The sequence below is a fragment of the Ochotona curzoniae genome, unplaced genomic scaffold, assembly GCF_017591425.1.
Source record: "Ochotona curzoniae isolate NIBS_2020 unplaced genomic scaffold, NIBS_Ocur_1.0 contig_1014, whole genome shotgun sequence".
NCBI lineage: Eukaryota > Metazoa > Chordata > Mammalia > Lagomorpha > Ochotonidae > Ochotona > Ochotona curzoniae.
In genome coordinates, this window is record NW_024464920.1 from 18,934,305 (window position 1) to 18,953,949 (window position 19,645).

The 19,645-nt window shown below is 37.7% G+C and overlaps 1 protein-coding gene across 1 annotated transcript in view; it reads right to left on the bottom strand.

The window, feature by feature from the left end:
* TMTC2 (transmembrane O-mannosyltransferase targeting cadherins 2) overlaps positions 1–19,645 on the bottom strand; it is a 360,995-nt gene that overhangs the window by 156,950 nt on the left and 184,400 nt on the right. The window contains exon 3 of the mRNA XM_040981140.1: positions 12,810–13,638. Within this exon, the coding sequence (XP_040837074.1) occupies positions 12,810–13,638 (829 nt within the window). The remainder of the gene's footprint in view (positions 1–12,809; positions 13,639–19,645) is intronic.

A 19,645-nucleotide genomic window follows, 5' to 3' on the forward strand; every position in this document is an offset into this window, starting at 1 on the left:
CCTAAAACATCTATTCAAATCCCGTAATACGGCACAGAGTAAGACTCTTGTGCTCTCTATACCCAAGAAATAACTAAGCCAACATTTTACTCCAAGTGTGTTCTGGTGACTGGGTGTAACACAGACAAAAAAAGCACTTAATTATACTAAAATAGAAAAACTATTCCTTTTCATGATCCCAACTTGCTCAATTGTTTCTCAGTGCTGTCTGTGAAAAGAAGACTTTAGATTTCTGAAGAGCTACTAAAACTACAACTGTCACATAAGTTTTTGCATGAATCTAAAAATGTTACTCAGTATACTCAACTATAAATACTATTTTATCAATGCTATCAATAAGTAATAATATAATGTTCAGAAAGGTATATACATATCCATCATAATGATTTTAAATTTAAAAATCCTATCAGTAATAAATAAACAGCAATTAAAACTAAAGTGAGGAAATTCAGTGCACTTGAAAAACCATTTGAAATGCATCCACCTTATGTTCACAATATTAAAAAGGAAAATACATGAAAATATAAAAAGTGCATCTTGGGCCCTGTGCAATAGCATAGTGGTTAAAGTCCTTGCCTTTAATCCACATGGTTAAAGGATCCCATATGGGCACCAGTCCATTTCTCGGTTGTTTCACTTCCCATCCAGCTCCTGTGGCCTGGGAAAGCAGTCAAGGATGGCTCAAAGCCTTGGGATCCTGCTCCCACATGGGAGACCTGGAAGAAGTTCCTAGCTCCTGGCTCCGGATCGGCACAGCACCGGCCATTGCAGTCACCTGGGGAGTGAATCATCAGGCGGAACATCTTCCTCTCTCTCCTCCTCTCAGTATATCTGACTTTGTAATAAAAAAATAAATAAATCTTTTTTTTAAAAAGTGCATCTTCACTAGGCTAACATGATTATTCCACTTCCCTGTAATCAGCCTACACAATTCATCAATATAGCTGTTTCTAAAGTTTAACTCTTTCCTAACCCTAGAAATTTCTGCTTATATTAACCAAGTCCATTTTGATGGCCTATTGAAATCTAACTATTTTGGGTTTTTGACAATATCTAAACCAAACCCTTAAAGAAATGTCCAAACATCCAAATGTGCATGAATGGAAAATCTATATAAAATCAGACTATTTGTAAGTTTAATTTACAAATTCTATTCTAATGAACATATTAGCACTGGAAACTTAAAAAAAAACTGTATATTTTTGAAATGTATTAATCACACATAATAATAAACTCCAGATATTTAAAATGGTAAATGTAAAACAATTAATGCCAAAAAAAGTTTAACTGAGTATCTCTATGGAACATCAAAGGACGACTGATGTAACTCAAAAGATAAAAAAAAAAACTAATGGTTTAGGACTTCAAAACTAAAAGGACGACATTTCAAACTTCGACAGAAAAAGGACCCCTACCACTAAGACATTTGAATCAAACATTTCATTACATGTTATCTCAGGTGAGAATTTTGTTAACAGTGGGGTTGCTGGTATGACATAGCCTTGACTTTATCAGTTAAACTGATTGCATTGAGTGAGATCAGATGCATGACATGTCTACCGGACATCACTGTCACTCATTGCACAAGGGATTTCTCTCGTCAAGAGTGTCCTCGGGACTAGGACTTAGCAGTTTACAAATATTTGCCAATTGTGCTGTAAAACAGATCCTCATTAGTGTAGTCTGTGATTCTCTCAATCGCAAAGGAATTTGAGTATTAGTGGTATATTCCTAGTATTCATTTTGGTATCCTTTTGCATAGTCCTTGTTCGTGCTTTTACCCATTTTTCTTGGAGTTGGATTTCTGATTTTTCCTGATTCAAATGTCTTAGTGATAGCAACAGTGATAAATATTCAATGTGTCATGGGAATACCTCAGGGGACATCCTTTATAGATGATTGTTCAAATGTTAAGGGCAACATTTACCATATAATACTCTCTGTTTCATTTACCACAACAGTCTTCAAAGAAATAAAAATTGAGTATATTGTTTCAGAACAAAAATAAAACAATGTGACATCATAAATACAAATTAAAAATTTGTGATCTTTTGGTCTAGCAGTTAAGATGCCCATATTTCATTTCCAAGTAAACAACTTTGATACCCAGTTCTTCCCTTTCTCTACTGAGGTGGGGGCAGGGAAGCAGTTATAACTTAACTAATTTCATTCCTGGTACTCTTGCTGGCAAACTATATTGAGTTCCTAACTGGCTGCAGCCTGTTCCGGCAGGCTCAACCACTGTGGTCATTAGAGGAATGAACCAGCAAATAAGGTACCTTCCCTCTCTTCCTAACTGTCCCGAATATTCCCGCCTGTCAACATTTTAAAACATTAAAAACTCACATCTAAAATTTCACTACGTATTGTGCAAGGGTATATTATAAAACCAAGGACACAAATCATATACATTACAACAACTGTCTTGCTGCAAAGGGAAACTGAAATTAGCAGGAGATACGAGAAAATAATTCCATAAGTAAAAGAGAAGAACTTGTAGTTTTACCCTGAAAAATGGCCATGAATCAAGGAATGCAATTCTCTTAACCATCTTCAACCTAGGGTTTAGGAGACAAGAGGGAAGAAAAAGCAGCCAGAGTGGGGAGGATAGGGAGAAATGTAAAGGGAAAAAGGAAATAAAGTTCATACTCCATTTTCTGCTAAGGAGATGAGATTAAGCTGTGGTCTCCTTAAGGAATAAAGGGTTTCAACATTCACTAAACTTTTTCTTGTATTAAGACAATTCAAAACAGATGTTTTAGCTTATCTTCAAGTTCTCCCTTTTGTACTTGCACACTGGAGCACCTGAATTTAAAGATCTTATATTTTCATTAATATTTTATGTAATTCATATTTTTACAATTGAATCTCATATACTTTATTGATGTGTTCACTTCACTTAATGACTTTTAAAAGTACAGTTTTATTGAAATAAAATCCCTTGATAAATGTTTCAGGGGTTCATGACGAAGCCTGAAATATGTATTTTTAACAGAGGACACACAGATGAATCCCATTCACACTTTAAACTCTGGATACAGGAAACTATTTATCTGAATGGCGAAACTGTAGCTGGTTCTAAAACTCCCATTTTTATTTTCCTTTTTGAAAGAGAAGTAGACAGAGACTGCTCCATTCTCTGATTCGCTCCTCCATGCGCAGGCTGAAGGCAGCTGTTGGGGACTCAGCCCTGATTCTCATTGTGGGTGACAGGAGCGACATCACTGTGCTGTCTGTCACCTGCTGTCCCCCAAGTTTCAACAAGAGCAGGAAGCTGGAATTAGGAGCTGTGGATTGAGCCCCGGCACTCCCAGATGGGATACAGGTAGCTCAATCAGCCTCATGATTCCTTGGTCAAACAACCACTCTTTTTCAAGTTTTGTTTTATTAACAGAGATTACCAATATTCAGAGAACACATTTTATTCCAGTTTTTATAAAAGAGCAGGGGACAGTGGAGATTCCTAAGAAACAGATTCAGTGTGTGGGAATTACTCCCTTTTACACCGCTCTGCCTTGTGACTCTAGACAGCCTCGGTGAAATAAGAGAAAAGGAAAAGGGGTTAAAAGGAGATGAAAAGAAAAATAAATTATATAAATGTGTACATCTAAAAGTATATATGGCTTATGATATGCATTAAAGTGTCATAAGTTGCATAATTTAATAAAAGCATTTGGGGCATATTACTAACTCAATATTGTGAAAACTCGGGTTTAGCACCTTAAGTAGCAAAGTTAGTAATGAACTTTCATGAATTTGTTCCCAGACACTTCAATCTAGTCAGAGATAAGAATATAGTGCCATCAATATTGAGTTTGACCTTGAGATAGACTAACATACTATGGTACTAAATATGTTTTACATATTAAATTTGGAAACTAAAGTACAACACAAAGCAAAATAAATTAGCCCAAGAAAGTCATCATCTTAGAACTACCAGGAGCAAATAAAATCCAGCAACAATAAAAACAAAGTTACTTGCTACCCATATTTCAAATTTTTTGTGACTTCTTAAAGAAAAAATACCAGACAACATATTATCTTAACTGTCTTTAATTTTTTTTAACTTCCATTTTTTAAGAGGCAAAATACACAGAGTATATAATATTCCTAGCTTCTGGATTATTCCTCAACATGAGAGAGTGAAGATCCAGGAGGCAAAAAGTCAATTCAGATTTCCAACGTGGGTGAGAGGGACCTAACCCCTTGTACCATTGCTGCCGTCCAAGCTCTAGCAAGAAACCAGAGGAAGAACTGGAGAGAGAAATAACTCCATGGTGTGCCATCATGGTCCTAAACTGTACTTGCTAGGTAGTTCACCTGAGCCAAGTCAGTATAGCTCTAACATCACTTTTTCAACACAAAGAAAACAGAATGTACATTGCCTGGGTAAACAAACGGCTATTCTCAAGCATGCCAGAGATTTCTGTCCACTTACAAAGTGTTAGTGCCTGTAGGTTGCACTGCAAATGACAGATATTTAATCGTCTCAACATTACAAGTCTGAGTATTATGTTCAGAAAAGAAGGATGCTGCAAGTGCTCGCCAGATAGGCCCTAACAAGTCTCATCTCTGAAGCTACACTCAAAAAGAGAAGTGTTCTGTTAAAACACCAGCAAGTAAGCCAGGATAACTTGGAATTCAAGGATCCTTCATATTGATACTCAGCTACATCAAAAAACCTACCCACTTACTAGGAATCCTGACCTTAACTCACACTGAAAGCTCCTCTTGTACTTAATCCCAGCCAGCCACAGTTATTCTATGTGCTTTGAAAGACAGGAGGACAATTAAATATCCTTATCTTGCTATAGTTGCTCTAGAGGAGAGAAAATCAAAGGTGGTCTTGTCAGCCATGTTAAGTGATCTAAAGCATTAAATATCTCCAAAATTATCTCAAAGTCCTCACTCAAATATGTGGTAGTGTTAAGCTTAATTCAAAAGTAATTACCACAATTTTCTAGCTCTAACGTAATTCAAGGATTGCTTTTTTACTTTGTATTATATACTCAAGTGTTTACAAATATTACCTCATGATTTAAAAACAGTTTTTCCAAATCTTAGCCAAAAGGATATGTTAAGCTCTTGACATTAGTAATTAATTTTCAGCTTTTTGGCATTCAGATCCATGTAAGTTAATTATATTTCTCTGGTCTATCATATCCACATGTTAATGCCACATAAAATGAAGTCAGTTCAGTCTGGCCCTTCTACTGGTACAGGTTAGTAGCAGATGTGCCATGCCTTTGAACTTCCCAGTCATCACAGCCATGAGCAAAATAAGCTGCTATTCTTTACCAAGCGCCCATCATGACACCCTGCATTAACAGCAGAGCCAGATGGACCAAAGGACTGCGCCCATGTTGCTACTACACCTGACGACAGGGAATAGAGGGATGGTACAGGAAGGACTTCAGTGACTGTATCATTACCCTCAAAATCAATCTCAAAACCACTGTGCCATAAACAGGGTAGCAAGAGAATTTTAAATACTGTATCGTTACTCTTAAATAATAAACTTTCAAGAAAAAAATAATTTTAAAATTACTTTGTGATGGGTGATAGAAGATGCATAATATACAGACATCAATAATCAACATGCTCATGTTTCTATTACACTAGCCCAGCAATTCATCTACCGTAATTATTTTCACTATGTATGTGACTATGGACAGTATCATTTCATCTTACCCACTACAGCGGACATGCCTTGAATTCAACTTTGGAAAAGATTCAGATTTTTCCAAAACAGAGAGAGTAGGAGACACAATATTCAGTCCCAATACTACAAGCCACCGAGGATTATTTGCAAAGCTGACAGAGATTAAGTCCACTGATAAAGTAAAACAGAAAATCTCAAAATATCCAAGACCTTGTGGTCTCTCCTGATGGTCTCATGCTATAAAATTTTGAGATATTCACTGTTTATACCAAGGAAGAAGGGAAAAAAAGCACAGAAAATATGTTTCTTTCTTTATGCAAACTTCAAGTTCCAATTCACAGAAACTGAAATCATTTTAAGATTGTCAGTTTCTTCTGCCATTCCAGGCAACTTAGGAGAAAGCACTGCGCAAAGACACTTCAATAACCGGCTCCTGCCAAAGCCTGTCAGCTGATGCATCAGTGGATCTAACCCAGGTCCTGCTTCCTACACTTGAAACTTCCAAACTTTTTATAATGAAAAAGTATGCCTACATTGCTTCCCTCAAAAATACAAATCTTGGTGTTTTATTATAATATCCAATTGTGTTTTACACAAGGGAAATGAATTAGGCTGCTTTTAAAAGTCTGAAAATGGGCAGGCTTTGTTAAGCACAAGTTAAACCCCAACTTTGTAGCAGAGGGATTGCTGGAGCCCTGGCGACTCTGCCTCTGATCCAGCTTCCTGGTAAGGCATGCTGGGAGGAAGCAGATGACGTGTCCACATCTTGGGCTTCCGCCAACAGTGAAGCCTTGATGGAGTCTGAGGTTTCTGGCTTTGGCCTAGCCCCGCCCAAGCTGTGGCGGGCATGAATGATGTTTATAGAATGAATGTTTACATTGGCAACGACTTATGATTGAAAATGGGGATCCTTGAATATAAGACACAGTGTAACCACCAGCAGAATTCTGTTTTTAAGATGGTGATTAGTGGGGCTGGTTCCTTGTCATAGCATGCTAAGCTACCTACCTACAGCACTGGCATCCCAAATGCTCACCAGTTCAAGTCCCAATTGCTCTACTTTGGATACTATACTGATTATAGACTGGGAAAGCAGCAGAATATGGCTTAATTTGTTGTGCCCCCACACCCATGTGGGAGACATGGAAGTTGTTCCTGACTCCTGGCTTAAGATCACCTCAGCTTAGATGGTTGTAGCCATTTGTAGAGAGAACTAGTGGGATAAGATAAATCTCTCTCATCTCTATCTTTCTCTTTCTCTCTGTAACACTGCCTTTCAAATAAAAATAAAGGGGAAAAAAGGTGCTTTGCTTTTAATTGAACAAAAATACCTTCTTTTCATTTATTGGAGAAGTGGACTCAGATTTTTTTTTATTCAACCGTGAGCTCTAGATTTCAAGGAAATAGGAGCAATCCAGAAAATACATTCGCTTTGAAGATGACAAATCACGAGGTAGACATTTTCTCTGGCAGTGATGACACTGGTTATGACACCCAGGTCCCATATCAGAGTACTGTGGCTATTAGGGAAACATAGATAAAACCCACACTGAGCTTCCACCTAACTCATATAAGAATGGCCTACATATAGAGATCTAACAATACTTGCTAGTTTCAATGTGAGGACAACGGTACCCCACTCCACCGCTGGTGGGACTGCAGACTCATGCTACCACTATAGAGGTCAGTATGGAAAGTGTTCAGACAACCCAAAGTTAATCTATCATGTAATCCAGCTACCCTACTCCTGGAAAATATCCAAATGAAATGAAATCTACATATGAGAGAGAACTGTATCCAATATTTTTAGCAGCAGAATCTACAATAGCAAAGACATGAAAACAACTCAAATGCTTATTGAAATAGGATTGGACTTTAAAAAAAAAGTGTTACATCTACTCCATGGAATTCTGATCAGCCTTAAAAAGAATGAAATTCTACCACCAGCAACACAATGGTCTCAGTTGAAAACTCAGAAAAATAAGCCAATCTAAAAAGGACAAATATCCTATGTTTTCTCTGATATAAGGCAACCTTTGCACAAAATACAGAATAGACATACAGGCAAGCAAGCATATGCATATAGTTTCATAGATGAACTGTATAATGGAGACTAGGATATTGGGACGCTCATTGAAACAGTTAAATATATCTTGATAATTTGATCCTAGATATTCTATATTTTTCTATATGTACAATGTTACGATGCACTGAAATAGTAGAATGTTGGGCTTGCGACTGCTGCTTAAGGACTATACTGATGTAACAATATGGGGCAATTTGGTGCAGGAAGGAGAAAGGGAAATGAGAAAGAGGAGGGGTCAAGGGGAATTCCTATACCTATAAAACCATAAAAAAATCCTTCACAGAAATTGAGACAATGGAGATCATAAGATAGAAAACCAATGGCACATTTATCGATGCCCCTTGCCCAACTCTGTATCAGGCAGTTATGGATGCAATGTAGAAGGAAATATAAAGAGATATTTTAGATAAAATCTGCAAAAATGTACCAATTCAGGGAGGCAGCAAAATCACAGAAAAGGGATGTGAAAAATCAGAAAAAGCCAAGATTGTGTACTGCCCCGAGGCCAGTGGCCAAAAAGTGATCACAGGTGTAACTGCTTTCAGATAAATTAGCAAACACTTTTTAAAAGGAAATATCAATCAATATGGCTTACAACAGCATTTTCTCTAAAACAAATCAAAAGCTCGTCAGATATAATATGACTTGCTCATTAAGACATTTCACATAGGAAATTTCCTCTTTGCTACGCACAAAAATGCAAAAAATCATGGTGAACTCAGCAAACTATAGTAATCAACAATGTCTAGTATTTTCCTGACATTATCAACCACATAATGAGGCAAGACTTGCAGCTTACAAAGTCCAAATCAGCTATCATTTTTCCACCACCTAGATTTAAACCATAAATTAGCTGCATAGCCACCACGACAGGCTTCACCCATTGTCACTGGCATACAATCAGTTAATGGCTGGCAGCTGTCTATGGCGCCCATTACCGAAAACAGCAGTTTTAAGGCATAATGCTTCATGAGACTTAAAATTACGTTTTGTTAGAACATATAGTAGACCAAAGCACACAAAAATTTGCAAAGCCTTGAAGAGGGAGGAAAAAAACGAATCTGTGTTCTCAGATAATTGTGAAAGACTGCCTTGACAAGATTTCTAATCTTTCACTAGATTTAATAACCATTATATAGCAAGAAAAATCAGCCTGATGTAAATGTTACCGACAGTCTCATCAATGCTATATAAGTAACTATAGGCAGAATTATTGCTAGCATATAACAAACAGAAAAAAAAAAGTAGAGAATCTGAAATTAAAGTCTTGCTTATACTAAAATATAAGCATATGTCACCAAGAGCAATCATGGAATCCAAAACTAACTGCATTCCCAATTCTATGCCCCGTGTCAGAAAACATTCCTCCATGCCTTGTCTAGCCTTAGCATATTTCACACTTTTACTTTATTTCATGCAGATACATTCTCACTCTAAGCAGACTGCAGACTCCCGAGAACCAAGACTGGAACATGCATTATTCCATGCATCCTTTAAGAGGCCCTTTCTGTATCTGGCACTGTGTTCATTGCTGCATAACATTTTTTTTTTTGAGATTTATTTATGTTTATGGCAAAGTCAGATATACAGAGAGAAGGAAAGAGAGGAAGCACTCCATCCAATGACTCGGTCCCCAAGTGACTGCAATGACCTGAGCTGAGTCAATCTGAAGCCAAGAGCCAGGAACTTCTTCTGGGTCTCCCACGCAAGTGCAGGGTCTCAAGGCTTTGGGCCATCCTCAACTGCTTTCCTAGGCCATAAGCAGGGAGCTGGATGGGAAGTGGAGCCACGGGGATTAGAATCAGCACCCATATGAGATCCTAGTGAGTGCAAGGCAAGGACTTTAGCTGCTAGACCACTGTGCCAGGCCCGCTGCATAACACAATTTGCAAAAAAAAAAAAGAAAAACATAAAAGTCCCTACTCTCCTACACCCTAATCTAGTGTATACAGGCAATATAGTCAGTTAATATATAAATATCCAAAATGTAGCACTTCAAACAGAAATAAATGCTTTGAAAAAAAGATTACTCAGAAGAGGATAGCTGAATTTTAGAGCCAATTTTACATAAAACACACCTTACTGTTGATGTCTAATTTGATCAAAGATCTAAGAGGAAATGTGGTAAGTCACAAGCAGGATACCAAGGGAAATGTATTTGAGGAAGGAAAACTGACAAGAGCAAAGCTCTGTAGCAGGAGGCTAAGTGGCAAACAGAAAGAACATCAGGGGCTAGAAAGGATGAGCAGGCTTCAGATAAGGAAAGACCGATCCTTGCAAACATGGTATTTCAAAAGGTTCCTGGAGAACTTCATTTAAATTTCAGCTGTGGTGGGCATTCAGTGCAGTAGTTTTAGTCACCATATGCAAACCCACATTCCTTAGCACAGTGACTGTTTCCAGGTTTATGCGAATGTACACCCTGGAAGACAATGAGTGGTACTTCAATATTAGGTCTCCCCTGTTTACTGGGACACTCAGATTGAGCGCTACATTTCCAGCTTCAGCCTGGCCCAGCCCTGGCTGTTGCAGGGACAAGGGAACAAGCAGATGAGAGATGTCCACTTGCATGTTTCTATTCCAAACAAAATAAAAAGTGTTTCAAAAAGCTTGGATATTGCACATCCTCTACCATTACAACCATGGGAAGAATGTAACAGGAGATGCAAAATGTCTAACTCTTACAAATAACTAAATTTTAAATTAGAAATTAAGCTTCTGAAACCCACTATCCCATCTGTGCAGCAGCCACCTGTTGCCCTGAAGGCTTTACCATCTCAGCTGAGGCCATCTCTATTCCCAGTGGCTCTGGTCAATCACCAGATGGTCTGTTCTACCCTTCATCCATCCTAGATCTGGTTTATTTCCAAAACTACCAGTACATTCAGAATTTGCCACCCCTTCTAGGCTGTCTTCCATGGCATTCCCAGTTGGACTGAGGAACTGAAATTGGAACAGTAAGGACTCAAAGTGGCACTTATATGGGATACTGCCATAATACCCACCCATGGAATTCAATTTATCTCAAAGAACCTATCAAAATACCGGTAAGTCCTGTACTCACTGGAAGGAGATTAGGAAATATGTTGGAAACCCATGAATTTACTGGGTGGTCCAAAGAAGAAAAGTACATTTTTTGGATGATCCAAATATGTTTTTCAGAATCATATCAGCAATAACAGCAGCTAGTGCTGAAACACATAAGAGTGTACAAAATGTTTTCATGCCCTCTGAGTTGGAGACTGCCATATTTCAGCATTCACTTCTCCTTTCAAGTTAATATTATTTGGCTGAGAACTTGGCTTCCCAAAATGAAGATAACATTTCCCAGCCTCCCTTGCAGAGAGGTGTGGCCAATGGCCTGTGAGCCAACATGGCGTGTGCAATTCCAGAGATACGTTCTTAGACAGTGGGAGCACCCATAATTTGCCCTTTCTTCCACTACTCCTGGCAGCTGAAGTACTGATGTGGTAATGAGCCATCTTGGACCACATGAACAGGGTAACACCCTAGGATGGCAAGGGAACAAAAGAGAAGGAGCAAGATCTTGAAAACCCATGGCGCCATCTTATCAGCTCTGTGTTGTACATACTTAGATTGTTGCTTGACAGAATAAAGGTTCTATCTTATTTAAACCTCTACTATCTTGACTCTTTGTAACAGTAGCCTAGCCTGAAATATATCCAAGAAATTTAATATATCCTCAGGACAACCCTGAGATACAAACAGCATTCTGGGAGCTTTTATGTACTTATTTAAACATCAAGGAGAAAATTGCCCATCCAGCCAGCCTTATTCCATATACTAATAATGCCTACCAGTGAAGGGCAACTAGACAAAAAGCATTCTGCAAAACCTCACTGCAACAATTTTGACAGGGAAACTTAGGTCAGGCATTAAAAACAAAGCATTATCTATTATCCAGGAAAACCACATGGTAAATTCAGAGAAAATTGAGGAATTATACGCTATGCATTAGCTCAACTTTAATGCTTCTAGTTTCCATCAGAAACCCTGTAATCTATTAAGCATTTTAAGTACCAACAATTAGTTCCTTGGCTTAAACAAATGTGTAGTTTCTCACTGAACCCTTGACTTAATTTGTGCTAATCAGAAAAGAATGCTGTTTGCTTGTAGGTTATCTAGACATTTTCATTTATATCCTGATCCACCGTTAGTTTTCATACATTTAGAACAGTTCCATACTTTTAGTATTTGAAATGTAATAATGAACTGTGTTAGAAAAATTAGAAAATAATAGTTCAAATGCTATAACACACCATCATAATTTAAAGCATAAACAACCAAGACATGCTTGAAAAGAACAAGAATGTTTGGCATTGTATAGTGTGATGCATTGTGTGTTAAGACCTTACACTTGTCTTCATTCAGTTGTTCCAAATGTTTTCTAGTTTCCATCACCACTTAATTTGCCCTAACTTGGTCTTCTCATTGTGTATTCCAAAGTATATTTAACAAGTGAAGACCCCTGAGATATGAATGTGATAACTACTGAGAACACCCCAATCTGTTCAGTTAGTTAGCTCCTGAACACCTCAGGATGACTCACACTGGGCAGCTACACACTGACACCTAGAGACAAAATTCCAGGATTTAGAGGCAGACTTGCCTTCAAATCTTTCAGTGCCAATTTTTGGAGTTTCCTTAGGAAATGCTTAGAAAACAGAAGAGCTGACATACACTGAATTGTGATAACTTGACTTCTATATGAGCAAAGAGGAGTCCTCTTTGCCATACAAAAATGTGGAAATCATGTATTTCTCTAAATCCATATCATGGTCGAAATTCTAACCTAAGAGTTCTGCTGGATAAACAATGTTAGCAACACATGCAAAGAATTCCTGATTCTCACTGGGAGTACTGGAAATGCCTCTAAATGGGCTTTACTGTAAATCACTTCAAAAGTTAGAGAAGTTAAAAAGAGTAGGTGTCATAAAGAGAGAGAGAGAAATTTTCCTTAACATTGCATTTTAAGGGAGTGACGATGTAACAGGCTGAAATGTTAAACAGTCCAAGGAAAAGCATAAAATTTAATATTACCTTTCGCTGGGTTAACTTTTATCCCTGACCTGTACAGCATTTCCTCATTTTGCCAGTCTCCATTCCTGACTGCAGTCTTCAGTCCATAGAAAACAATTAACGTGGCAGTCGCATAAAAAATCAAGCTCTTGAGAAACCGCTTTTGCACTTTGACATACAGGGCTCTGGCACCCACTGTAATCAGGAGGCAGAAGCCCATACTAGGGATATATAATACGCGCTCTGCAATCACAAAGCCAACATAGAAAAACAGGTTTGTGGCAGGAACAAAAGGTATTATTAGCAAAGATAAAGATAGAACCACAATGTTCTCCGTAGAAGGAAGTTGTGTTCTCTGTGATACATTATCTTTAATGCCATTTTCTACTTTGGATGCAAAGCTGGGCTTAATCTCCGAGTTCCGGTACTCCATGTCTGAATGGCAGCTATGCCCATTTGCATTCTGCCTGCCATTTGTCACGGCTTTCCCATTGCATTCTCTTTCCACGTTTGGGCTCTTCAGTCCATAGTAGGCCAGGATGAGGAGTCCAATATAGAAGGCCACAGTGTGTAGATTTCTCCAATCACAAATCGTTTTTAGCAGAGGCACAGCATCCATGGACCAATCAAAACTCAGAGTATCTGGACACAGCAGCAACCACAGATTCTTAGTTGGCAAGTAGAAGAAAGTGAGTGTGCGAGCCAGAAGGCTGTCTGAATCGGCAGCAGGGTTGTCTGAGTTGGAAAAGCTTGGTGGTTTATTTCCCATCCAGTATAACCGAGCACCCAACAAGGAGGTTCCCCAGAACGTTAACAAACTTATGCTGAGGAAAAGAGACAAGTTCTTCCCCTGAAATCAAAAAGAGGGGGGTGACAGATCATTAGCAAAACTGCATGAGAACAATTCAGTTAGCCTATGGAGATGCAATACATATTATTTTTCAATAATAAACATTATATTCTCTTTCAAATAACATGACTTTGTTTCCATCTCCTTCCAAACATTCCTGGTAAGATTTCAACTCAAAGAGATCAAAATGTGAAATCTAACCTGGGAAGTAACAATTAATACCTTTTCTGTTCTTTGCTATGAAATACCAACAAGCAAAACAACCATTTCTTGACTTATGCAAAATTATTTCAATACACTTCCTTTTTGGAATTAGTGTCAGATCAAAATGAGACCTCCTACTGAAAGTAATTGCCTAAAGTATAGGATCAATAGGCACCTAATATCTGTTTTCTTTCATTTTTCAATTTAGCTTTGCAGAGGAAAATCAACAGCCATGAGAATATGGGAATGACACACGGGATATTCTATATAGGCTATGACAGGCCACTGTTCATTTGCAAGCAAAAGCAGTCAGCTGTGTCTATAACAGTCTCCATTCCATTGCCTACAATCTCTTTCACAGAGCTTATAAACCAGGCTGCTGCCTTCTGTGTCACACTGTCATCGACGTCAGTGTCAACTAACAATTACAAACGCTTCTTGGGAATCCCAATATTTTAACACTGATTAAATCTTTTAAAAATAAATGAATTTAAGAGTACACTTATTTCAAAGCCAAAATTTGTGAAAGGAAAGTCAAAGGGCATCCTTGTTAGTTTTCTGATAAATTCCTTCAACCTAAGAACTTAGCAATACGTAACAAACCAAGCCATGGGAGAAAAGATATGTTCTACACACCAATCTCCATGATTGACTGATAACATCCTCTCCTATGGCCAACACCATGGCATTACGTAGCTGTCTCACTCCATGACATTTGGAATGCTTGATATCTCATCATGTTCAGTGTAAATCCAGCTCACAAAGAATAGGCTGTAGAAATACCCAGCAGCCACACTTGGGACTTCTCATGCAGCCCACTCTACTGCTGGGAAGCACAGAACAGATGTTTATTGATCCTCCTTGTGTCTCCACTGTCCCCCCAAGTGCCTGGCCCTAACCATTCCCATGGGAGAAGGCTGCAGGCTCCCAGCCTCAGCATAGACCAGCAGCAGCTTTCAAACCATTTAAGGAGTGAACCAGTGGATGGAAGATTATCTGTTTCTGTCTCTCTCTTTCTAACCATGACTTTGAAGATTAGTAATTTTTTAAAAAAAATACACAGTTGCAGCTTATTTTAAATAGAGAAATGGTTCCAGACAAAATGACTTAAAACATTGACTTAATAAAAGCCTTATTTAACTTGGATGAAACTTATCAAAATGAAACATTAAAGACATGATGGTATTCTAATGAAAGATATTTACATACTGTAAACTATTAAGTAAAGTTGTGAATGATAAACTCTATTTTATATTAAGGGCCTGGCGCAATAGTGTAGTGAATAAAGTCTTCACCTTGCATGCGCCCGGATCCCATATGGTCGCCAGTTCTAATCCCGGTGGCCCTGCTTCCCATCTGGCTCCCTGTATGTGACCTGGGAAATCAGTTGAGGACTGCTCAAAGCCTTAGGACCCTGCATCCACATGGGAGACCAGGAAGAGCTTCTGGCTCCTGGCTTCCAGTCAGCACAGCTCCAGCCTTTGCACTCACTTGGGGAGTGAACCATCAGAAGGAAGATCTTCCTCTCTGTCTCTCCTCCTGTCTGTATATCCACCTTTCCAATAAAAAATAAAAATTAAAAAAATCTATCTTATATTAAGCGTTCTAGAGGTACAAGTATCAACAAAATGCCATAAAGAGTAAAACCATATGAAACACTAGCATTAATTTATGTATGACTTTAAATTTTATTTACTCATTTGAAATAGAGAGAAAGGAAGAGACTATGAGATCTTTCATCTTATAATTCACTTGCCAAATGCCATTCAACAGCATAAGCCTAACTCAGCATGAAGGTACTGCATCTGCACTTTACACTGAACTGAGAGAAACCCAATTGGCCAAGCTGCCACCTGCTTCCTCCGGGGTGCAGGAGCAAGAAACTGGATCCAAAGTAAAGGCAAGACTACAGCCCAGGTACTCTGGTGAAGTAGGAGGATATCCCGAAAGACGGCTTACTTCACTCTGTCACAATGACCATCCTGGCATGCTTTACAATACTTGCAGAAACTAAATATCATTAAGAGCAAGATATACTGCAAAGTGTGGAGTATGGGCATTTGGTCGAGTGGTTAAAATGCCACTTCAAACAGATACAGCTCATTCCTGAAAAGCCTGGATTTGAGTCCCAGCTCTGTTTCATATTCCAGCATCCTGCTAAGGGGCAGCAAGTAGTGGTTCAAATACATGGGTCCTTGCCACCCACTCAGGATGTGGTCTCTGGCTTCTGCCTGACTCCACTGTGGTGGACAAATGGGTTATGACCTTACAGATGGAGATTCCCGCCTTATCTTATCTGTGTGTCTGTCTTTGGATCTCAAATATTTTCTTAAAGGAGCAATAAAGCTCTGATGTGAGATGGCCTCATAGACTCATTCCAACTTGGAGGTTGTAAAATGTAAATAAGTTATACCACAAGAAAAAGCTGAATCAGTTGGGAAAAGTTCATGTCAAAATGTTTTAGTTTTTAAGGTTTTGTGAGTAATTATGTTTAAAATATCAGCTCAAGTTTTAAATCTTAATAGGCAAATCTCTAATGTGCACACAACTTGAGCAAAACCTTTCATGAGAAGCTTAAAAACAAAGGGTTATGATGGAGTACCTAAAACATTGTAAGTTCTTTCTACTCATAATAAAGGTTATTGTGTGTAGAAGGTGCTCTTCGACACAATGGATGTACAACTGTCATATGAAAAGCAAGGAATCTGTTCTCTGAGCACCACTCGCTCCTCTCCATCTAGAAAAATACTCCTGGAGAAAAAGGATCGTTTTTTCTCAATGAACAGTGAATTAAAACAATGTTTTCAAACCTAGATATCGATCACTAATCATTACGAGCTTAAAAAGAGTTCATTTTGGTTTAAGCAAATTTCTCCAAGTCATTTCCATATAGCCAAGACTGAGAATCGCCACTTATTTATTCAAATCTAATTCCTGTAACTGACAGTGTTGGACACTTTCACCAGGTTTTAGGATATATTTTCTGTAATCTAAATGAAGAAGATAGAGTAAATCATAATGCTTTCTCACAGGCTATAAAACAAATTCAATTCTCAGTAGAATGATTGTCGCGAAGCCCAGGACACAGAGGATTTCAGATGTTTATAGTAAGTGCAATTTCTGGCTTGCGAGTGTCAAGTCTTACCACATGTAACAGAAAGCACATTTGTCCACAGAATTAGAAGAAAATCTTAATGAATCATAAAAAGCAAAGCAACAACATAGAAAGACAGGACTGAAAGTCTACAAAACAAATTCAGAAAAAAAAAACCAATGATAAACATCTTAAAAGATACTCATTCTCAATATTAAAAATTAAAGCAAAAGAAACATATTCCAAATAAGTGAAATCTGTGACAGAGTCCTTTTGTTCCTACGGGCACCAAAATTTTCACGAAATCCAGATAGAAAAGTTTGACATCAGAAAGGGTATGCATTCACTTACTGGACTAGAAAAAATTTTGGCCACAATTATCTACTTAATACCTGAAAAAATAAATTGAAGTTATGGGCACATAGGCATCTGACTCAAGTATCTTCTATATTTCTATATGTTCTCCATATTTATTCGCTATGGTAGCCATTATACACATTCATAGTTTATGAAGCTTTTCCAATATTAAAAAAGTGAACACGTCCCAAAACAATCTCCAATTAAACTACTGTGCTCTTTATCTTCATTTTTCTTATCCCTTGAGTTCATAAGAAAATTAAAACCACAAAGTAGACCAGCTGGAGTACAGAATTACAATAATATTTTCCAAAATCCCTCTTTCAGTTCTGAATTATAAAAATTACCATATCTCTGAATCCCCAGAGGGTAACACAGGGCTAGACACACTTACTTGTAGGCACTGAAATAACTTTGACCTCATACATTTTTTTTAAGATTTTATTTTTATTATTTTTTTATTGGAAAGGTCGATATACAGAGAGAAGAGACAGAGAGGAAGATCTTCCGTCCAATGTTTCACTCCCCAAGTGAGCGTAACGGTCAATGCTATGCCGATCGGAAGCCAGGAGCCTCTTCCGGGTCTCCCAAGTGAGTGCAGGGTCCCAAAGCCTTGGGCTGTCCTCTGCTGCTTTCCCGGACCACAAGCAGGGAGCTGGATGGGAAGCAGGGCCGCTGAGATTAGAACTGGCATCCATATGGGATCCCAGGTGTGCAAGGCAAGGACCTTAACCACCTGCGCCATCACGCCGGGCCCAACCTCATACTTTTAAAAGCCATTTTTCTACCTATCTTTAACACACATTTAAACCTTGTTGACTCCTCCACAAATGCAATGAAAATGGACAATACTGCACACAATTCCAATGCACCATTTTCAATATCTTCATTGTTAAGGATGGCCTTATTTCTATTCACCATAGCTTGTCGGCTGTCTTTATTTCTGCCACGGAAAATGCACAGCAATGCAACTTCTCATGCTTTTGAAGAATATGCTCTGACTATAATTTTATTATAAAAGTACAATTATAAATGGAAAATTATTGCATCCCTACCAAAAACGCCATGACAGATTTTATGCCCAAGAATATGCAAGTTTCCTATTTTAATTTATCTATAAATGCACAAATTCAAGATAGATGAGCTTTGTGAATAGATCATGGAAAAGAGCAGTATTTATTTACCAGTTTTTATTTTACTGAAGGAATAAATAATATTTTTAATTAGATTATTTTAAGGGATTTTTCTAGACCTTTCAGACATGGAAAAATTACAGAATAGAAATGAGTCAGGAATAGAAGGTGCACAGCCAATAAGTTCTATCTTTGACGTTTTGATACAAGTATAACTTAAAAAGCAGCCAATGTGAAGCTTTTAAAATATCAAGCTTGTCCCCATAGATCATCTGAAATAGAAGGTAGAAGCTAATAAGAAGACTACCATTTAGTTCATATTAAAGCCTTTATAGAGACCCTGCATTTATTCCTTTTGCTATGGAATTTGGACTAATGAAATGAAACAAAGAACAGCTAGAACATTTCCGCTTTCCACCATTTAAGTAAAAATACTGTCTATTGATCTCGGATTTTTTAGACATAAACGGTACTGAGAAGGATTATTTTATTCTAAATGAAAGAAAAATGTAAACATTCTGCCTTAGAGTATCCAAAATCATCAAGAGACTCACATTTTGGCAAACTAATGAGAATAAATTACTAATGCATAAGGTTCATTTAATTCCAAATTAAACCCTTGGCACTGATCGTACTTGTAATAATAAAGTAGATAAAAATCAGGTTCTGAAAGCCATATGACTAAGAGAAAAAGGCTTGCCAGACATAACAAAAATCTAGTATCATCTATTTTGTATCAACCATTCATCTTAAACTCTTAAGATTTCCTTGTGTTAATATAGGATTTCTCTCGATTCATCTTTTTAACAAAAGAATTCCAATTAGATGCTCACCACAAAACATAAATATAAAAGGATAATTGCTCTGAGTATGTGACAAGGAAATTAGTTATGAATCCTTTCTAGGACATATCAGTGTGATTAATCCAAGTTATGCCATCAACATACTGTCAGAATATTCCTGTTTCTTTTTAAAAGGAAAAATGACTTATTAATAATTATCTTCTAAAGAAGAAGAGAAAAAAAACTTGCATGCCAACCAATAGCCATGGTAATTTTATTATATTTCAAGATACAAAGAGGTTCAATACAGGCATACACAGTCTCTATGAAGAAAGAATTTGAAGATTAATTATGCTTGTAAAGTCTGAGCATTTTACATAAGAAAGTTATTCATTTAAGCTAACCCTACAATGCACCATAATGCTTCCCACTGAGTT